Source organism: Balaenoptera ricei, chromosome 16 (genome assembly GCF_028023285.1).
Source record: "Balaenoptera ricei isolate mBalRic1 chromosome 16, mBalRic1.hap2, whole genome shotgun sequence".
In the NCBI taxonomy this organism is placed as follows: Eukaryota; Metazoa; Chordata; class Mammalia; order Artiodactyla; family Balaenopteridae; genus Balaenoptera; species Balaenoptera ricei.
The window spans coordinates 1103285-1121967 of record NC_082654.1 but is presented as its reverse complement, the minus strand read 5'-3'; the positions used below and the strand labels follow the sequence as shown (position 1 = coordinate 1121967).

The window sequence follows — 18683 nt, the reverse complement described above, 5'->3', positions numbered from 1 at the left end:
ATAGGTAGCCATTTAAAGACTTAACTTTTATTTACCAAAGATTATCCCAGATCACATGAACTTGAAAAACATTTGGATTAGTTTCTGTATTTTGGAGAGTTTTAGAGATACTTAGTTTATACAAGTGCTTATTTTTCTAGTCCTAGGACTAGACATGACATTCTGTGTCTTCTTTTTAATTTAGTCTTCCCATAGGATGAACAAAGAGTGTATTCATAAAAAAGAGGTCATAAAAGGTTTTTCTTTACCTTTTGAGTAATCTGCCTAGAAAACAAAGATTCTGTGTCTTAACCAATTTCCTGTGCTTCATGTTGCCTTTATCAGGTCTTTGATTACTTAGAAAAACGGTCTCTTCTCAATATCAAAAGAACTAAATTTTCTTTTTCCTCAAGTATGTGACTTCCTATATTTGCCTTCAAAATCTTTGTCACTTCAGAAACTAACACAACATTGTAAAGCAATCATACTCCAATAAAGATGTAAAAAAAAAAAATCTTTGTCACTTAGGTTCAATGGCTAAATATTGTTTCATAGTGACCTGCAATCTTATTTAATCGTGTTTTCAACTTTTTTACATTTTTTACAAACTTCCCAAAACCAAATTCAAAATAAAGTCTTTTCAACCTTGAACTAAGTTTGGGATTTTCAAGAGGGCCCCTGGAGAATCTCAAAAGATTTATTATCTTACCTTATAAAAATAGAGATATTAAACTAATTAGGCATATTTGATATGTTAAATTACACGGGAAATATTGTCAAATTAAAACTGGTGATAAATCTTCTCTAGATTATATTTGTATGGGTATATGTTACTTATATATAAGTGTTTCCAAAGTTATACAAAATGGTTAGAAATTTTTCAGTGTCCTCACTCTCTATATAATAAGTCATAATTCCAATTATTATCTTAAAATACTATATGCCACAGAAATAACCAAATTTCCATGTCAATTGCATCATTTTTGCAATAAACTCATCAGATCTTTGACCATGGCTATTTTTCAATCTTTAGTCATTTACAGATAGTTACTGTTTTACTCTGATGCTTTCCTGAAAGCTTTTACAATGAACTTCAGACAAAAGTGCTTCATCTTTAAAAACTTCATGGAAAGAACTCTGACAAGGACCCTGGAATACAGGTTTCTGGTAACTAAAACCATACCACTGAACCAGATGAGCCTTTCTAAAATCTAGTGGAAAAACTGATGGGTTCATAAAACTACTAATCCAAGATCAAGGAAAACAAGAATTAATTACATGGGACTAAATGAACTCATGAAGATGATTATCATTTTTATGACTTTCTGTTTGAAGCATTGTTGGTTTTTTAATGTTCTGTTTTCCAGGCTTAAGAAATTATTTTTCTCTTTCTCTTTAAGCCATTAGCTTATGGCAATCTGGAAAATTACACCTTTGTAAACAGAATTGAGACATTTATCTTTTCTCCCAACCTGATCCGTCCAAAATTCAGAAACTCTTATTAAATGTCCTGTTTTCATGACAATATAGTTATTTACATATCAGGTCAATAGAATATGTTCTCCTTGTAACAGGATTTAATTTAAAACATTGGTTATGTTACCAGACTTCCGCTGGAATATCATATTTTAAAACGATGTACATGGGATCAAGTGGTTCTAGGTATTTTCACCATAAGAATCTTTGCTGCAAGCAGAGACAACTAATTGGCCATAATACGATTTTGCCATAAAAGATAAAATAAATAAAATAGGGGCTTCCCTGGTGGCGCAGCGGTTGAGAATCTGCCTGCTAATGCAGGGGACACGGGTTCGTGTCCTGGTCTGGGAGGATCCCACATGCCGTGGAGCAACTGGGCCCGTGAGCCACAACTACTGAGCCTGCGCGTCTGGAGCCTGTGCTCCGCAACAAGAGAGGCCGCGATAGTGAGAGGCCCGCGCACGGCGATGAAGAGTGGCCCCCGCTTGCCGCAACTGGAGAAAGCCCTCGCACAGAAACGAAGACCCAACACAGCCAAAAATAAATAAATAAATAAATAAATAAATAATTTATATTAAAAAAATAAATAAAACAAAGAGAGACATTTAAAAAGACTTAATGAAACATGAAAATTAATAGCAAAAATTTTTAAGGATTTTATTGTAAAAAATAAAAATGCAAAAAATATTTGAATACATTTAACATGTGTGTAGATTGATGATTATAGTTGTATTTGGGTATAGCTTAGAAAAAGCAATGAAACTTCCTTTCTTAAAAGTCGACCAACCATTAAGGATTCAAGATTTAATGTTGGATGTAAATTCTTTATGATATTAAAAAATCTGCTTTCTCTCTGGATTTCCCTGGAAGTAAAATGAACAGACAAGGGAGGCTACTGTTTTGTATCAATATATGGAATGTGCATAACTAGCAGTACACATCTGGGCTACACGGAAACTTTCCATCACATGCTCAGCCCTTGTATTTCTCCAAATCATCTCCGCCAGATTCTGTGCCGAATACCAAAATTCTGTCTACATCATGTTCTCCACCATCAAACAGCAAAAAGGTTTCACCATTTTCAAGAAATGTATACTCATCAGGAATCACCGTAACCATTTCTTTCTAGGGAATAGGAGGAGGCTGAGTCTTCTTTTTCTGCCAACTTCCAACATTGCCTGATACATTTGGGAAAGATGGCGTGAGACGTTGTATCTAAATTAGCTACAGAATTGATAATTAATGCTCTCCAAGACTGTTGTGAATTACTAGCCACCTCTTTTATATTTGCTGTAGTTTGGGAAACTTTTGGTTTTGATGGGTGGGAGGGATGGCTGTGCCCACGAAGAATTTGCCGACTGACATGTATTTTCAAGTGTAGTTTGCAATCTGGCTTTTACGGCATTGAAATCCAACTGTCAAACCAAACTGTCAGCTAGTTATTTTATCTTTTACAGCCAATTAGATGGGCAGGGAAACTGCTTGGGACAAAGATGTTTACAGCGAAAATACCAGACACTTGAATCAGGTTTGACCACAGACTAAGGTTGACCTTATGGAGCAATGCTTGTAAAGCCCCGTGAATATGGCCTAGTGCCTGGCTTACGGGGCTCATGACCTTACAAGTTGAGTAAAGGTCACTTCTTAGCAGGTCCAGGGACCTCAGGATGTTTTGGGGACATGAAGAAGAGAGGAATGCACCCAAATTCATGGGTACTGAAGGTACAGTCTGGTGACAAGTTGCTGGCTTGGCTTCTTAGCCTCGAGAGGCTTTTAAAAGTCTAATCTGGAATTCCTTATAAAAGTTCCAGCAAAGCAGACTTAAAAGACCTACATGTTCAATCTACTCTTGCTGCACTGATATCAATAATCAGGCCAAGTTTAATGAAACCAGACTGATTTTGCAAACAAATTAATCTTCAATTATCTCTATTAAGAATGGGGGTGACTGTAGGGAGAGAACTCTGTTTCAGCAAAAGCACAGCACACCCTGTGGGGTGTCAAATGGCCATGTCTCTTTGTCAGCAATTAACATTTCCAATTTCTCTCCTACCCTTCTGACCTGGAATCACGAAAAATGAAAGCTTCCCCTACAAGCTGAGAAACTTCAGAGAAATCACACAGGTTACACGTGGACCATACCCGTGGTGCTGGCTGGGGGCTGCTCAGAGCTCACCCGACGCCATGGCCACATGCCAACTGCGGCCCAGGAAAAGCGGCGGAACTGCCACCACCTGCCCTTGCCCCCCCATCCAGGGAGGCACAGAGACCACCCTCCTGGAAGTGCCCCCGGCTGACCACCCTCTGGACTCAGACCCGGCTGGACAGTTGGCTTTTCCTTTGTTTCCACAGAAGTACCTCCCATTAAACGCTGATTGCTCAGACCACGCAAAGGCCTCACTTCGGCGGGAAGGCCCTCCAACACCACCTCCTAAAATGAGACACGACTGCTTAACTAAACCGAGCTGTTCTCAGGACTGAGAAACTGGTTCACTGAGACATGGAGCAGTTCACAGCTGTGACTCTTCCCGACGGGGGGTGTTGGGGGGAATCAGGGCGGTGGGACACACCCTGAAAGGTGCACTCTGGCCACGATCGCCTCCAGCCAACGACCCTCACAAAGCAGCAGGGCAAGAGGGCACCTGCCCCCCCCCCTTTCTCTCTGCAACCAGGGAATCACCCCGCGTGGATGATCTTATCCTCAGGACGGGAAGTCCAGGCCGAGAGAATTCTGCGCAAGCAGGCCTTGCTGAAGCATTTTTTCTCCTCCTTCGGCCTCCCATGGACTCTAGTTACCTTTCCACGTCGCCGCTTTGTCCGACCCAGCACAGAAACATTCAGGTTTTGCCTCTTCTCTGGGTCTTCATTTCCTTACGAGGGCTCCAGCGTCACCCAAAACTTACGTTAAACAATCTGTATGCTCTTTAACGTGAACTCACATTAAATGTGGATGCTTTTCTCCTGTTCCTCTGCCTTACGTCACCTTAATTCTCAGGTCCGGCTGAAAACCCTAGGGGAGGAGAGGGGAAACCCGGCCTCCCCTCCAGCCCCAGGAGGCACCAGCCCGCGGGCACCTCCATTCCAGACCATGGGAGAACACGTCTCTGTCGTCTGAGGCCGCCCCGTTGTGCTGCTTTGTCACGGCCATGAGAACATCCTGCTTCCTCCCAGTGTCCGTGACCAGGCCTGCGGGCACTGGCCCGCCCGGCTCCCACTGGCCTCCCCCAGGCACCCTCCCTCCTCCCCGTCCAAGCGGCCCCAGTGCAGCCCAAGCCCTGAGCTCCTTCACCAGCCTGGCCCACCCAGGCCGGCGGGCACCAGCGCGGCCCCAGGCGGCCGAGACCAGCCCGGGGAGGCCCACGGCCGCCGGGCACACCCACATTTGTTTGAGCCGGTGCTGGGCTTCCCCTTAGAGTCAGTGGCACCCGAACGCTCTCTGGCGGGGCAGCTGAAAAGGGCTTTAGGCCCCCAGCGGCCCAGCTGGAAGAGGCTGAGCGGGCCCGGCCCCTGCGGGCTCCGCAGAGGCCCCGACGGGAGAGGCTCCAATCAGCGGCCATTCAAAGCGCTGTGGTTGGGCGCAGAGGGGCCCCCGCCGCAGCTCACACAGAGCAGCAAGGCCGCAGGAAGGGCCGGAAAGCCTCTGGCATTTTACGAGCAGCCTCCAAGGCTGAGAGCATTGGTCCCATGAAACCATTTCCTCAAACGGAATTGGTCTCGGCTTCTGAGCTGCGTCCTCCCATAATCGACTTCAAACAGACAAAGAGGAAATGGAATTAGATCTAAGCGTGAAAAGGAATAAAGTCTGCAGATCCCAGGGCACCAGGGCAGCCCCGGGCTTTCCGTGTGACATGCCACTGGCCGCAGCGGTGCCTCCAAGGCCTGGAATAGTTGGTGACAAGTGGCGGGGTAATTTTCATTTTAATTGAACGCTGTTTACACGTTTGGCAGATTTTTTTTTTCCTGGAGCTGACAAGTGGGTCACATAATTCATAGGGAAGACAATCAAGTAAAAATAACCAAGAAGAAAACTTTAAAAGAAGAGCAAAGCAGGGACGTGAGCCCCATCAGGTATTAGAGCGTGTTATATAAACCTTCTGTGATAACGTGCGGTCCTACAGCGGAACAGGCAGGCAGGCCAAGGGGCAGGAGAGAAAATCCAGAAACAGACCCAACTTCATAAGGATACTTAGTACATAACAAAGGCGGCGTCTCAAATTTATGGAGAAAATAGACTTTTTACGAAAAAATGGCGTTGGGATAACTGAACAGCTAGATAAAGAAAAGATGTAATGTGATCCATTCGTGACACTACAAGCCAGAATAAACTCCAAATGCATAATAGGTTTAACATGATTAAGGAAACACAGACATGATGAAGGAAACAGGATGGGGTCCTCTATAGCTAGAAGGGGGGACGCCTCCCTGTGGCCCCAAATCTGAAAGCAACAAGGAAGAAGACTGACAAACACGACTACATACAAGTAAAAATTTTTACGTGGAAAAAACCCACATAAACAAAGTTGAAAGACAAATAATAAACTGGGAAAATATTTGCAACTCATTTAGAAATAAAAGGTTAATATCACTAATATATAATGAGGCTTTAAAAATAAAAAAGACCATCAGCCCAAAAGAAAAAGGGGCAAAGGATGTGAAAATGGTCTTCTAACATTTTAAAAAGATGCTCAACCTTGCTTGTCATAAAAGAAATGCAAGATGCCATTTCTCGCCTGTCGGGCTGGTGGAGGCCCAGCCCTGGCAGCAGCCCCGGGCAGGGGCCCAGGGGCGCGCGAGCCCCACGGACGGCTGGCGTGTCTGGCAGCATCACGCGTGAATCCATCCTGCATCCCACGCAGCCCGCTTCTAGGAACCAACCGGAAGACGCGCTGGGTCATGCGTGAGGCATGATACCCGCGGCCCCGCCTGTGGTCGCAAAGCTAGGAAGCAGCCTAACACTCACCAGGAACACATGTGGTCGCAGGACAACGGGCCCCTACATGCCCATGTCCCAACCCCTGGACCCTGCGAATGTGCCACCTCATGTGGCTAAGGGACCCTGCCGATGGGGGTACGTGAAGGATGTTGAGATGTAGGGGTTCTCTGGATGATCCAGGTGGGCCCAGAGTAACCACCGGGCCCTTCGAAGGGACAGAGGAGGTGGCGGGGGGGGAGGTCAGAGAAGAGGTGACAAAGGAGCAGAGCTCTCAGGAAGGCAGGGCCACAAGCCCGGGAACGTGGCGCCTCCGGAAGCTGGAAAAGGCAGGACACGGGTGCTCCCCCAAACCTGCAGGAGGGCCCCGCCCTGCCCCACTGTGACTCTAGCCCAGGGCTGACCCGTCTTAGACTTCTGACTCCACGACTGTCAGGTGACGCGTTTGTGTTGCTGCAGCCGTGGGAGCTCGTCAGCACGCCCACCCCGTGGCAGGTTGTGCGGCTACAAAGGGCAGGGGCTGGGGTGGTTCTGAACGAAGAGCATGACTTCCAGAAACACCGTCAAGTCAAAAGCAAAGTGTAGAGAGCGTGTGAACAGCAGGCTACTGGGCATTTAAGAAGCAGGTCATGTGAATATAGTAAAAATAAACCAATGGAAATATAAACCAAGCTTTTTCAAAAGGGATATTCAGGGAGGGAGGGAGACGCAAGAGGGAAGAGATATGGGGACATAGGTATATGTATAGCTGATTCACTTTGTTATAAAGCAGAAACTAACACACCATTGTAAAGCAATTATACTCCAATAAAGATGTCAAAAAAAAAAAAAGGGATATTCATAGGAGGAAGGCGGAAACAGGACAGAAGGAACAGCAGCCGAGGCTATATTTTGTCTTATAGATTTTAACCTGACATCATGCAAGTATCTTACATAATCATTAAATTTAACATAAAAGGTAATCTCTAAAAAATGAGAGCAAAGTAAAAACATAACATTAATTGCACACCCAGGCCTCCACCCCCCTGGGGTCTCAGGCAGGCTGACCTGGGCCTTTGGTCCCACGGGGACAGACTGTCAACTCAGTCCAGGAAACGTTCTCCAGACCCGGCGCCTGCATCTGAGCCTCGGCGGAGAAGACCCTATCCCAACCGAGGGCATCACCCCCACCCCCGTCTCACAGTCACAGCTAGAGAAAACAATAGAAACCTGAACAAAACCGAGCAACGTAGAAAATTATCCAAATTGAGCATAAAAGAAGCTGAAATCCTGAATAGGCCAATAAACAGAGATCTAAACAGAAATTAAAGCTCTACTATTAAAATATCACAAGGCACCATATGATCAAGCAATTCCACCGCTGGGTATGCACCCAGGAGAATTGAAAGCAGGGACCCAAGCAGATGTTTGTACACCCGGGTTCACAGCAGCCTGATTCACACTCACCTAAAGGTGGAAAGAATCCAAGTGTCCATCAATGGATGAGCAGAGAAGCAAAATGTGGTCCATCCACGTAATAGAATGCTATTTGGCCTCTAAAGGAAGGAGATTCTGACACAGGTTACAACATGGATGAACCTTGAGGACATCAAGCTAAATGAATTAAGCCAGTGAAAATGTGTGATTCCACTTATGTAAGATACATAGATTAGCCAGATTCATAGAGATAGAAAAGTAGATTTGAGGTTACCAGGGGCTCAGGGAGGGGGTAGGGAGTTAGTGTTTAATGGGGACAGAGTTTCTGTTTGGGGCGATGAGAAAGTTCCCGAGATGATGATGATGATGGTTGTACACCAATGTGAATGTACCTAATGCCACTGAACTGTATGCTTAAAAGTGGTAAAGGTGGTAAATTTTATGTTATGTGTAGTTTACTCTAATTTTTTAAAAAAGTTAATATCAAGCCAATGTATGTCCCAACTAATGGAGTCAAGAAACACCATTGCTCGAAGGTCTGGGGGCGGGGCTCTCTGACAACGGGGACAAATCCATGACATCTGCTTGGGCTGCAGCCATGGACTGGCCCTGCCCTGCGTGGGCAGTGGGCAGGGGCGGGCAGAGGGGGTGGGCGGCAGGCCGGCTTGCCTTCAACGACGCTGCCCACGGCCCCCCGAGACCACCTGTGTGGTCGCAGTCGAGGGTGTGATGGGAATGTGGAGCCTGGGCCGAACGTCCGGGGCACAGCACGCAGGCACAGGTTTCTGAGATCCAGAGTCCAGATCGGCGCCTGGACATCTCAGGAGAAGGGGCTTCGAGCCTGGTCAGGGAGCTGGACGGTGATGGCAAGGGCCAGAGCGCAGCACTTGCCGCCAGTGTAAATACCAGAGATCACAGGGCTGAGGACGGGCTGCAGGCAAAGGTGTCTCCAGCAGCCCCGGCGGTGGCTGTCGACAGCCAGGTTCGAATCCCAGAACCCGACACCTCCACGCTCTGGGCCACAGCTGCCCTCGCCCCACAGCGTTCCCGCCATAAGGGATGCACCGAACCCCAGGCAGCTCCTCCTGGGGTAACTCAGCAGGATGTCACAGCAGCGCTCGGGAGGGCTGATCGTGTGCCACCCGCCGAGGTGTTGCCATAGCAATCGCAAGCAAAGGCTTCTCACTCAGATGGCAGCGGGGGGAGGCTGGGCAAGGTGGCATCACTGGGGTACCCTGAGAACAGGGTCCAGGGAAACAGGCGAGGCCGAGAGCCCCCAGGACTGTACTTGTCCTCCCTGCAACCACTCTCTTGCTCTCCCACCGACCCCATCCCCCAGGTCCACCCGAGGGTCTGGGGGCAGGAGACTCCTCGGATGGCTGGGATCATCTTACTTCTTTCCCCACAAACTGGAGAAACACAAAGCCATGGGCCTGGGCTCTGGCCACTTCATCCCCTGAGGTTGGTGCTTTCCTTCCCTCCCCAAATAATCACCCAGCCAGCCCTCCTTCTGCAGGAGCAAGAGGCCAGGGATGAGCATCTCACCCCCAGGTTGGGCCCAGCTGACCAGAAAAGGGTCCCTGGGCCTCACAGCTGGAGAATAGCCCCCATCCCTGCCCTATTTCACAGCGAGTGTCCTGACTCGGAACCCAAGGCCTCCTGACAGGCCTGGGCTGGGGGAGGGCAGAGGGTGGCCAGGCCCTCCTACCCCAACATTGACTGCGGCAGGCACCCCAGAAGCAGCCCCTGTGTCAGTTCCAGCCCAGCCTTTGTGCAGATGCAGAGAGAGGAAAAAGGGGCGCCGTGGGGTGTGGGGTATGCAGAGCAGTGGGTGAGAGGAGGCCTGGCCAGTGAGGGCAGGACCCCACCCAGAGTCAAGAAAAGGCGCCGGGAGCCAGAGGGGCTGGAATGCAGGACGGAGCCCTGGACGCCCCTGCTCAAACGCCAAGTCCCGCCCACTGTGCAGAGCTCCGCATCCAGGGCCAGGGCCTCTGGGACTTGCCAAGGGATGCCCCGCCCCCGCTCCCAGGAAACAGCCTTTCCTCCTGCAGGGCTGTGCCCATCAGATGTCTCGACACTCACTTCCTGATGCTGCCCGGTCTGGCCGGCTGCCCACTGTTAGGGGGCTCTGCAGACCCCAGTCGAGAGTGGAGACCCACCTCTGCCCCACGGACAGCATCATGGGAGCACATCGCCCTCAGCTCGGAGCACATTTAGCCCCAGACGCCCCCGGTTAAGGCAGGAGGGGGCCTCACTATTCCTGGCAGGGATCATCCACAAGCTGGCAAAGCCAGGCCACCACCCTCCGCCCACACCTGGGACCACCCACATCCCGCACCCAGCACCGCCCCTGCCCTCAGCAGCTGAGGGCAGGCAGAGGGCAACGGGGGTGGAGGGGAGTGCAGCGGGCCAGGGACAGAAGCCACCGTTTCCAATAAAATGGAAATAAAGTTGGAAAATAAAACATATTCACAGTAACAGAAAAGATAATACATAACAGCTGAACATAAAACAACTATAAGAACAATATATACTAAACATGGCAAAATGTGAAGGATCCCCGGGGGTAAGATACCAACTTTCCTCCCATTTAATCCTAAAATGCAATTCCTACTCAAATTTCAATGAGCTTATTTTTGATCTTGACGAAATTTATTTGAAAGCTCAATTGGAAAAATAAATACACGAGAGCAGCGGACGTCTTGGAGGATCGTGAGCCGGGCAGCCGCTGACGCGCTGAAGGCTTGGGGGTTAGAACCAAACGGAGTCCCTGAGTCAGGGCAGAGGCCGCAGAGGGCAAAGGACAGGCAGCAGTGCCCCCTGAGGACAGACAGACGGACGGATGGACAGAGCAGCCGAGCTTGCCGACTGAAAAATGTTAAATTCCAGAGGGAGTGAAGTTCTTTTCCAAAACAGAATATTTTCTTTGTTCTGAGTGTAAAAGTAGTAACGATCGTTGTAAACGAAGGCCAGTGTGAGACAAAGCTCCGGGTGGACACGGGCAGACGCGACGGCCTCCCGGGAACCCAGGGAGGATGCATGGGGCCTGGGGGCCAGAGGAGGAGGGAGGCCAGGCTGGCAGGAAAGGAAGGAGGGAGGGGGAGGGAGGGGGAAGCGAAGGGGAGGGGGAGGAGAGGGAAGACGGGGGAGGGTGGGCGGGCAGCGAGGAGGCACAGGTGTCCTTAGAGCAGCTCCTGGGCAAGTTCCATCTGGAGAGACGGGATATTTGATTCTTACCTCTAGCCCACCGCCCCACCGCCGGGAAAAAGGTGGGGAAGCCACAGGCGTTCGCTCTAAAAGTAGAAACACACCTTCCGTGTCCTCAGGTAACCAGAGCCCTAGGGAGAGTCCAGGCTTTCGGGAGGAGCGGCGTGGCCAGAGAAGGGCCAAGGGACACTGCCCACTTACACAGCAGAGCGGGGCCCAGCCCCAGGGGTCAGCGTGGTCCTGGAAGCTGCTGCCACGCTGTGCACACGTGCGAGCCCCCTCAACAGAGCCTGTCCCAGAGGGGCCCTGGGGGCTGCGACCCTGCACTGGGCTGCAAACACCACTGACCACGAGGGTCGGGGGCTCGGAGCAAACGCCCATCGACAGGCCCCGCAGTAATCCCGTGATAGTGCAGCACGGAGCTGGAATTCAGTTTCCGGGATGCAAATCAAACCTGGCTGGCAGTGCTGGCGGGGAGGCCCCACTGTGCGTGCACGCGCACACACACACACACACACACACACACACACACACACACACACACGGTGGGGTACGGGGGTGGGGTGGGTGGGTGGCGGCACTTGAGGGCTAGGCCATCACCGACACCCACAGAAAAATAGGCCGATTTTCTCCAAGTCTTAATTATTCCATCGAAACGATCTGCCTTGGAATAAACTGCAGCCATATCGTCCAGCTGGACAGAACTTAGGGAGACCCAAGCTGAGGCGGGGAGCTCATGCCTGTCACACCTGAAAAGCACCCTGATTCCCAGGAGCCGCTGAGTACAGGCCCCGGGCTGGGCAGCTGGAGGCCGGGGGAGCCTGAAGGACTGCCTGGGACCTTCCAGTTCCTTCGACGGCCCCAGACAAGGAGGCAGAGCCTTGCTCCCCAGGCCCCCTCCCCAGCAGGGGCCCCATAAGTCCCGGGCGCCAGGGACCCGAGGCCATGCACGTGGAGGGCAGGGCAGCCCCGAGCAGAGGGGCCCAGAGGGCAGCCACACGTCAGGCTCACCTGGGCCGCAGCCGGGGAGACAGGTGCCAAGGAGGGGGACGCACACCCCAGGGTGGCCCCAGGAAAGGGCAAAGCAAGGGTGCCACAGCTCACCGGTTGGGCCCCAGGGCAGGCGGTGAGGCCACAGGTGGAGGAGTCAAGGGCGGGGAGGTGGCCCTGCCCTCCTCCCAGGGGGGCCCGTTCCCCGTGCACAGTCCCCACGTGGCCCCGGGGAAGCCCAGGACTCTGCTCCAGGCCCCACTGGGCACTCACTGCGCGCCGAGGGGCCGCTGAGCTTCATGAGAGCTGTGTCCATGTCAGCTCAGGGCCCAGGGCTGGGGGCTTCTCAGAGCCAAGGACTGAAGGGGAGCAGGGGCTGCGAACGGGGTGGGGTGGGGCCTCAAGCCCGGTGGACCCACAGCTGGAAGGAGCGGGTAGGGGCGTGTGTGGAAGAAAGAAGTGTGAGGGCGGCCTTCGTGGATGTGACAGTGCAAGGGCAGCCTTGCCTCACCCTGAGGGTGGGTTCAAGGAAGTTTCTAGGGCAGCAAGGAGGGCCTGCCTTGGGGTGGGGCAGGAGACGCCCCAACACAGGATGCTTATGAGGGCCCCCCCGACCACAGGACCCTTCAGTCCTGTGGCTGGAACCGCCCTGGTGCTCATGAACTGAGCAGAGACTAAGCCATGAGCAATTCCAGAGGAACAGGCCTCTGGGAGTTTGGTTCTTAATGAGCCAGACCCGGAACACGGGGCAGAGGCAGGCAGGACCCCACAGGCCAGCCCCAGCGGGTAGGCGGGCTGTGCGCTGGAGGTGGCAGAGGTGGCAGTCTGGGACCTACAGCTTGGTCCACGAGGCTGGTGACCCCAACACTGACCCAGGGGCTGGTCTGAGGTTCCCCAGCGCAGCCTCGGGCCTGGGGCAGGGAGGGAAGTAGGCCAGGCCAGGCTGGGAAGTAGAGAAGGGGGCAGGGAGCGGGGTCGGGGAGGGGGAGGAAGGGAAAGGGGAGGAGGAGAGGCTGGCTGGGAAGGGCCCCCAAAGGCAAAGGTCTGAGCCCGAAGCCCCCCCGCCGGGCTCCCCACTCCACGCACCCCTGTGAATGAACCCTGTCTTCGACCCCCGCCAGCCGCTGCTTCTGCTGGGTAAAGACCCAGCTACTCCAGCAAATGCTCTGGGCAGGCAGGGGCAGTGAGGGCAAAGTAGGGACTGCCCAGCTCACAGGGACCAACTGCAGCGCCCGGGGGCCCCTGCCCCCCTTCTGCTTCTAACCGATGGCTGTGGATCCCTGTAGCCCACGCCCCGCCTACAGTGAGTGGGGCAGGGCAGGAGCACGTGGTCACACCAGCCAATCAGAGGGCTGCCCTGGGCCATCTCAGGCCAGGGGGTGGGCGGGAAGTGTCCTGTCAGCAGTGTCACTCCGCCCGGCCTCTCTGCTCTGAGGACGGTCCCAGCCTCCTCGTGGGGTCAGGTGGCCACGACACCCCAGAAGGCCCACGGACAGAGCCCCGTCCACCCCCAGGCTAGTGGGGGTGTGTTCTCCCCACTCGTGGCTGCTGGGCCGGACCGCCGCCAGCTTCCGCTCTGCCTTGGAGAACAAAGCTCCCTACCCTGGGATACGATTTCTCCGAGAACTGGGGACTTGGGAGGGGCTGGGGGTTGTTGACTGGGGGCAGGATTCCAGTGTCACAGGCTGGAGATGGCGGGGCGACGGCCGCACGACAGTGGGGATGTACTTAATGCCACTGAGCTGTGCGGTTAAACATGGTTCAGGTGGTACCTTTCGTGTGCTGTGTAATTTACCACCATAAAAAATTGGAAACAAAACCAAACACAATATCCAGTCTTGTATCCAAGGACCAGATACAGCAAATCTGGATAATGCATCTCCAGGAGCCACTGCCCTGAAGGGTGGAGCAACCACGAGGTAAACGGCCACCTTGCTGGGGGCAGACGGGTCACGTCACACACACCAACCACTGTGCCTCCGTGCATGGGGGTGCGGGGGGGGCGTCGGTGGGCCGCTGAACATTCACACCCACTTGGCCGAGAGGGGCTCCCGAGCAGTTCGTAAAGCCAGTCTTCACTGGGCGTCCGGGCACGGCTGAGCCGGTGCACACCCTCTGAAATAAGGCCACCTGTAAATAGGTGCACACGCGGCCCCGCCGTGCACGCTGGAGCCGGCTCCAAATCCTCCCTCTCCTCATGGGGTCACCGCCCAGCCACCGAGAGCAGCGAAGGAGCAGAGCCCACACTCCAGACACATACCCGGCACCCGGCACCGGCAACCGCAGCCCGGAGACCCCTGGACGCCTAATTAGGGGGCAGGAAGCAGCCCTCCAATTGCACCGTAACTTGCGTCTTAAGATAAAACCCTGGCAGTACCCCACACCTCCTCCTGTCACCCCACTCTGAAGAGCCCCATTCCTGGGACCCTGTGGCCAGCTGGATTTTCAGAGCCAAGAACGGTCGGAGGAGCCAGAATCCTGGGGTCTGCAGACACTGCGGGTCGGGCGGGGTGCCCAGCTGTGCACCTGAGGGGAGGACGAGCCCCTCGCAGGGGTGCAGGGGGCCCAGCCTGGGGGGCGGTGGGGGTGGGCACAGGGCAATGCACCGCCCACCCCAGTCAGTCTTTGCCGCAAGAGTTCCCAGCCTCCCTCCCCGGCGCATTTCCCAGTCATCTGGATGACACCCATGTCTCCCTGGATACGCCATCCCTCCCAAACCCAGTCTCGGCTGGTGTCCTCCCTCCCCGGGGGGGGGGGCACCTTCCCCTAAGCCCCACCCTGCCTGCCCCCCTCGCCTCCCACACGCCGGTGCTCCCGTGGGAGAAGCCAGGTGGCGGAGACTGTCTCAGGCGCCACCAGCGTCTGACAAGCTCACCAACCAAGGACCTCATCTTTGGATCGACCATCTTTGCACAATCAACAAAAGGCCCAGGTCCCTCAGTCATCTCCTGACTCCAAGAGATGTTAAAAATACTCTCTCCCTAATGCACACAGCATTTCAATGGATTTGTGCAAAGGGGCTAATTTGCTCTGGCTATAATTACCCCAGGCCTGGTAACCTAAGGCAGCACTCACTGTGATACAATGAGATGGAGATAATTAACAGCATTCAAATACCCTGGTAGTCTGCCGTGGCAACACAGCAATCCCTTTAAAAGGCTTACAGGGCTTCCACAGACCGCGTCCAGATAGCTGTGTGGGGCCTAGGGGAGCAAAGGCCTCATCCGCCAAGGCCTCTGAGCTGAAAAGAAACTGTCCATTCAGAAGTGATTCACTACAACAGGCCTGGCAAGGCAGAGTCCCGGGAGCTAATTTTAACCTTTGCAGAGCGCTCGTTAAGCCTCTTTGAGTTGTAATTACCCCCCCATCTCTAGGCAGGACAAGGCGACAATCAGGAAGTCGGATCTGGCCGAGAGAAACTGAAGCAAAGTGGAGAATGGGCTCTGGGGGTCTCTCTGGAGAAGTGCAGCGCGGCCGCCCACCATGGGTCCTGCCCCTGCCTGACCTGGAGGAGCGGGCACAGGTGAAGCCTGGCCTCTGGGCTCCAGCTGCAGCAATGGTGTCCGAGCGTCACTGTGGCTCCAGACACCGGGCATCAGCTACACCACGAGCGGCTTCTATATAAAACGCTTCCCGGGCTTCCCTGGTGGCGCAGTGGTTGAGAATCTGCCTGCCAATGCAGGGGACACGGGTTCGAGCCCTGGTCTGGGAAGATCCCACATGCCGCGGAGCAACTAAGCCCGTGAGCCACAACTACTGAGCCTGCGCGTCTGGAGCCTGTGCTCCGCAACAAGAGAGGCCGCGACAGTGAGAGGCCCGCGCACCGCGATGAAGAGTGGCCCCCGCTTGCCGCAACTAGAGAAAGCCCTCGCACGGAAACGAAGACCCAACACAGCCATAAAAAAAAAAATAAAAAAACGCTTCCCTCTCAGACCTCGAGCCGGCTCTGTCCCTAAGGAAAGCTGTTCTGCTGCAACACGGGCCTTGGTATGGAGAGTGAGGGTGTCAGGGTCTGAGCCCTGGAAGAGCCCAGGGGCCGCGCCATCTGCACCCTCAGCTCCTGGCTGAGCTACAAGACCCCCAAAGACCTGGGCTAAGAAACCCTAGCAGCGGGGAGCTCGGCCGACAGTCCACCCCGCGGCCCCAGCGTCACCGGCCTGCTCGGCAGGAAGCACACCCACACCCTCCACCCACAGAGCCAGCTGGGGCCGGCCTCGCTCACACCGCTGTCCAGCCTTGGCCCCCTGCCCGCTGGCCTTACCTTGCCGAAGCTGCCCTTCCCAATGGCACGGAGAATCTGGAAGTGGTCCAAGTTCACTGCAGAGAGAACAGAGGGATGCCAGGTGAGGTGGCAGAAAGGCCCTGTGCCTGCCACGAGCCCCCCGGCTGGAGCAGTCCCCGAGGGCCCCTACGCTGCGGGGAACCTCCCACACTGCAGGGCGCCCCTGCAGCCCTTCGGCGGCCCACCTCCCCCAGGGCCTGGCGCTGCAGGGCGGGCCTGAGCCGAGGCAGAGGGGCTTCCTGCGGGCCGTGCAGCCCCTCTTGCCGGGCTCACTGTGGGGTGAGGCCAGGCCGCACCGCCCACAGACGGGACACGATCAGACAGGGCAGCTCAGCTCAGCCCCAGGCACCCCGCAGCCCCCAGTGAAAGCGGCCCCCAACCCGCAAAGACCCATAAATAAGTGGCCCACCCTCTGAGTCTCGGCGGGGCTGTGCCCTGTGGGCATCTCTGGACCAGCGTGAGGGGAGCCTGAAGGGCCCCGGGATGGATAGTGGGGCCGTCCACAGCCTGAGCGAAACCACTCGACACCTTATTTCTACCGACTTTCTTCACAGAATCGGACAGTGAGCCCCACCCCGGGGAAACCGCAGCTCTTCTAACTGCCACAGCCCTGCTGAAGGACGCTCCCGTAGTGCACACCAGCCTGTCAGCGTGAAGCCCCGCGGAGGGGAGGGGGCGTGGACAGCTTTCCGGGGCTCCCACTTCTGTTTCCAACCTGACGCTCTCTCTGCACACACGCCACGGGGGTTCACGACGTCCACGCAGGTTTCCCCTCATACTGCTCTGGGGATCGGGTCTCTATCCAGGCCCGGGCCAGCCTGGCCTGTGGGACCCCAGGTCTGTGCGCCCCCAGGTCTGTGCCCCCAGGTCTCTACCCCCCAGGTGTGTGCCCCCAGTCTGTGCCCCCCAGGTCTCTACCCCCTGGGTCTATGCCCCCAGGTCTCTATCCCCCAGCTCTGTGGCCCACAAGGTCTGTGCCCCACAAGGTCTGTGCCCCCCAGGTCCATGTGCCCCCCAGGTCTCTGCCCCCCAGGTCTGGGCCCCCCAGTCTCTATCCCCCAGGTCTCCCCCAGGTCTGTGCCCCCAGGTCCATGTGCCCCCAGGTCTGTGACCCGCCAGGTGTCTAGGGTGGTGACCAGGTGTGGGAGGCCCGAGACACACGGGTCCATGGGGCATAGACCTGGGAGCACAGTCCGTGAAGAGGCCGCCCCAGGCTGCCCCCGCCTCCCTGTCCCCAGCGCCCACCCAGCTCAGAGCTTGCCTCCCGAAGCCGCTCCGATACTCGGGCACCGTGGCCTCCATCCACGCGGCTCTGTGCTCCCCGCTGCACCCGACACAGTCAGAGAGGCTTGTCCGTTCTGCTATCTTATTACAGTGCCGCCTTGTTCCCCAGGGAAAACCTAAATACACTCCGCGACCGCCCCGCGCACTAGGGCTGCTCAGGCCGTCAGAGGAACCCCAGAGGCCCTGCTGCCCGCAGCCGTCGCTGCCGACGTCTCCGCCAGACGGTACGGGAAAGCCGGTCTCCAGCGGTGCCTATGTGCGTGTGCACGTGTGTATGCATGTGCACACGTGCGCGCGTGTGTGCGCATGTGCACGCGTGTATGCATGTGCATGTGCGCACGTGTGTGCGTGTGTATGCATGTGCGTGCGTGCGTGTGCGTGTGCATGTGCGTGTGGGGTGGGGCGAAAGTGAGGGAGGAGGGGGCCCAGCACGAGACCCCAGCACAGCACCTCCTCCGGAGCTGCGCGTCTTCGCCCGCCAGTGGGGCTCACCCCTCCCGTCTGGGGATGGAGCCTGGCACCCAGAGGTGACAAAGGCGCCGAGACCGGCACGGCAGGAGGACACTGCCGCGTGCTGGTGGACACCGCAGGGGTCCCTCTAAGCCGCGTACTTGTCAACCTGCACTAGCACAGCCGGGCTGACCAGGTAACCCCGGCACAAGCTCCAACTCCCAGAGAGGTGGATGGCGGGGTGGCCCCGGTCCTTGTAGGGACAGTGTCCCCGTGCCAACCTGGGACTGGCCTCTGCCACTGGCACCCATGTGACCGCGGGGTCTGAGGAGGCCCTCGTGGGCAGCCGGGAGACGGGCTCTGCTGGGTGGCTCAGGGCTCAGGGCCCAGGGACCTCCCCCAGACCCCCCCCACCCCCCCCCCCCCGCCCAGTCTCCTCCAAGGCCCGGCTTGTTGCCGCCTGGAGGCCCCTGGGCTCCTTCCTCCCTTGTCAGAAGCACAGGAGGCCCACACGCCCACGTGCCCGAGGTCAGCGCAGCCTCGGCTGCTCCCACACAGCTGAGGACGAGGGCCGTGTCCCAGGCCCAGCCCAGGAACCACCGGAGGGCCTGCGGGGGCCGTCCTGCTGTGCACGGCGGCCCGGCGCCTTGGGGGCAGGAGGTCCAG

General features: G+C 55.3%; 1 protein-coding gene across 3 annotated transcripts in view; it reads right to left on the bottom strand.

The window, feature by feature from the left end:
• The window catches only part of STK32C (serine/threonine kinase 32C), an 84528-nt gene that overhangs the window by 18869 nt on the left and 46976 nt on the right, over positions 1-18683 (bottom strand). For all 3 annotated transcript variants that reach the window (XM_059899289.1, XM_059899288.1, XM_059899290.1), the window contains exon 2: positions 16263-16318. Coding sequence is in view for 1 of the 3 variants with exons in the window: in XM_059899288.1 (XP_059755271.1) it covers positions 16263-16318 (56 nt within the window). In the remaining 2 variants the exon portion in view is untranslated. The remainder of the gene's footprint in view (positions 1-16262; positions 16319-18683) is intronic.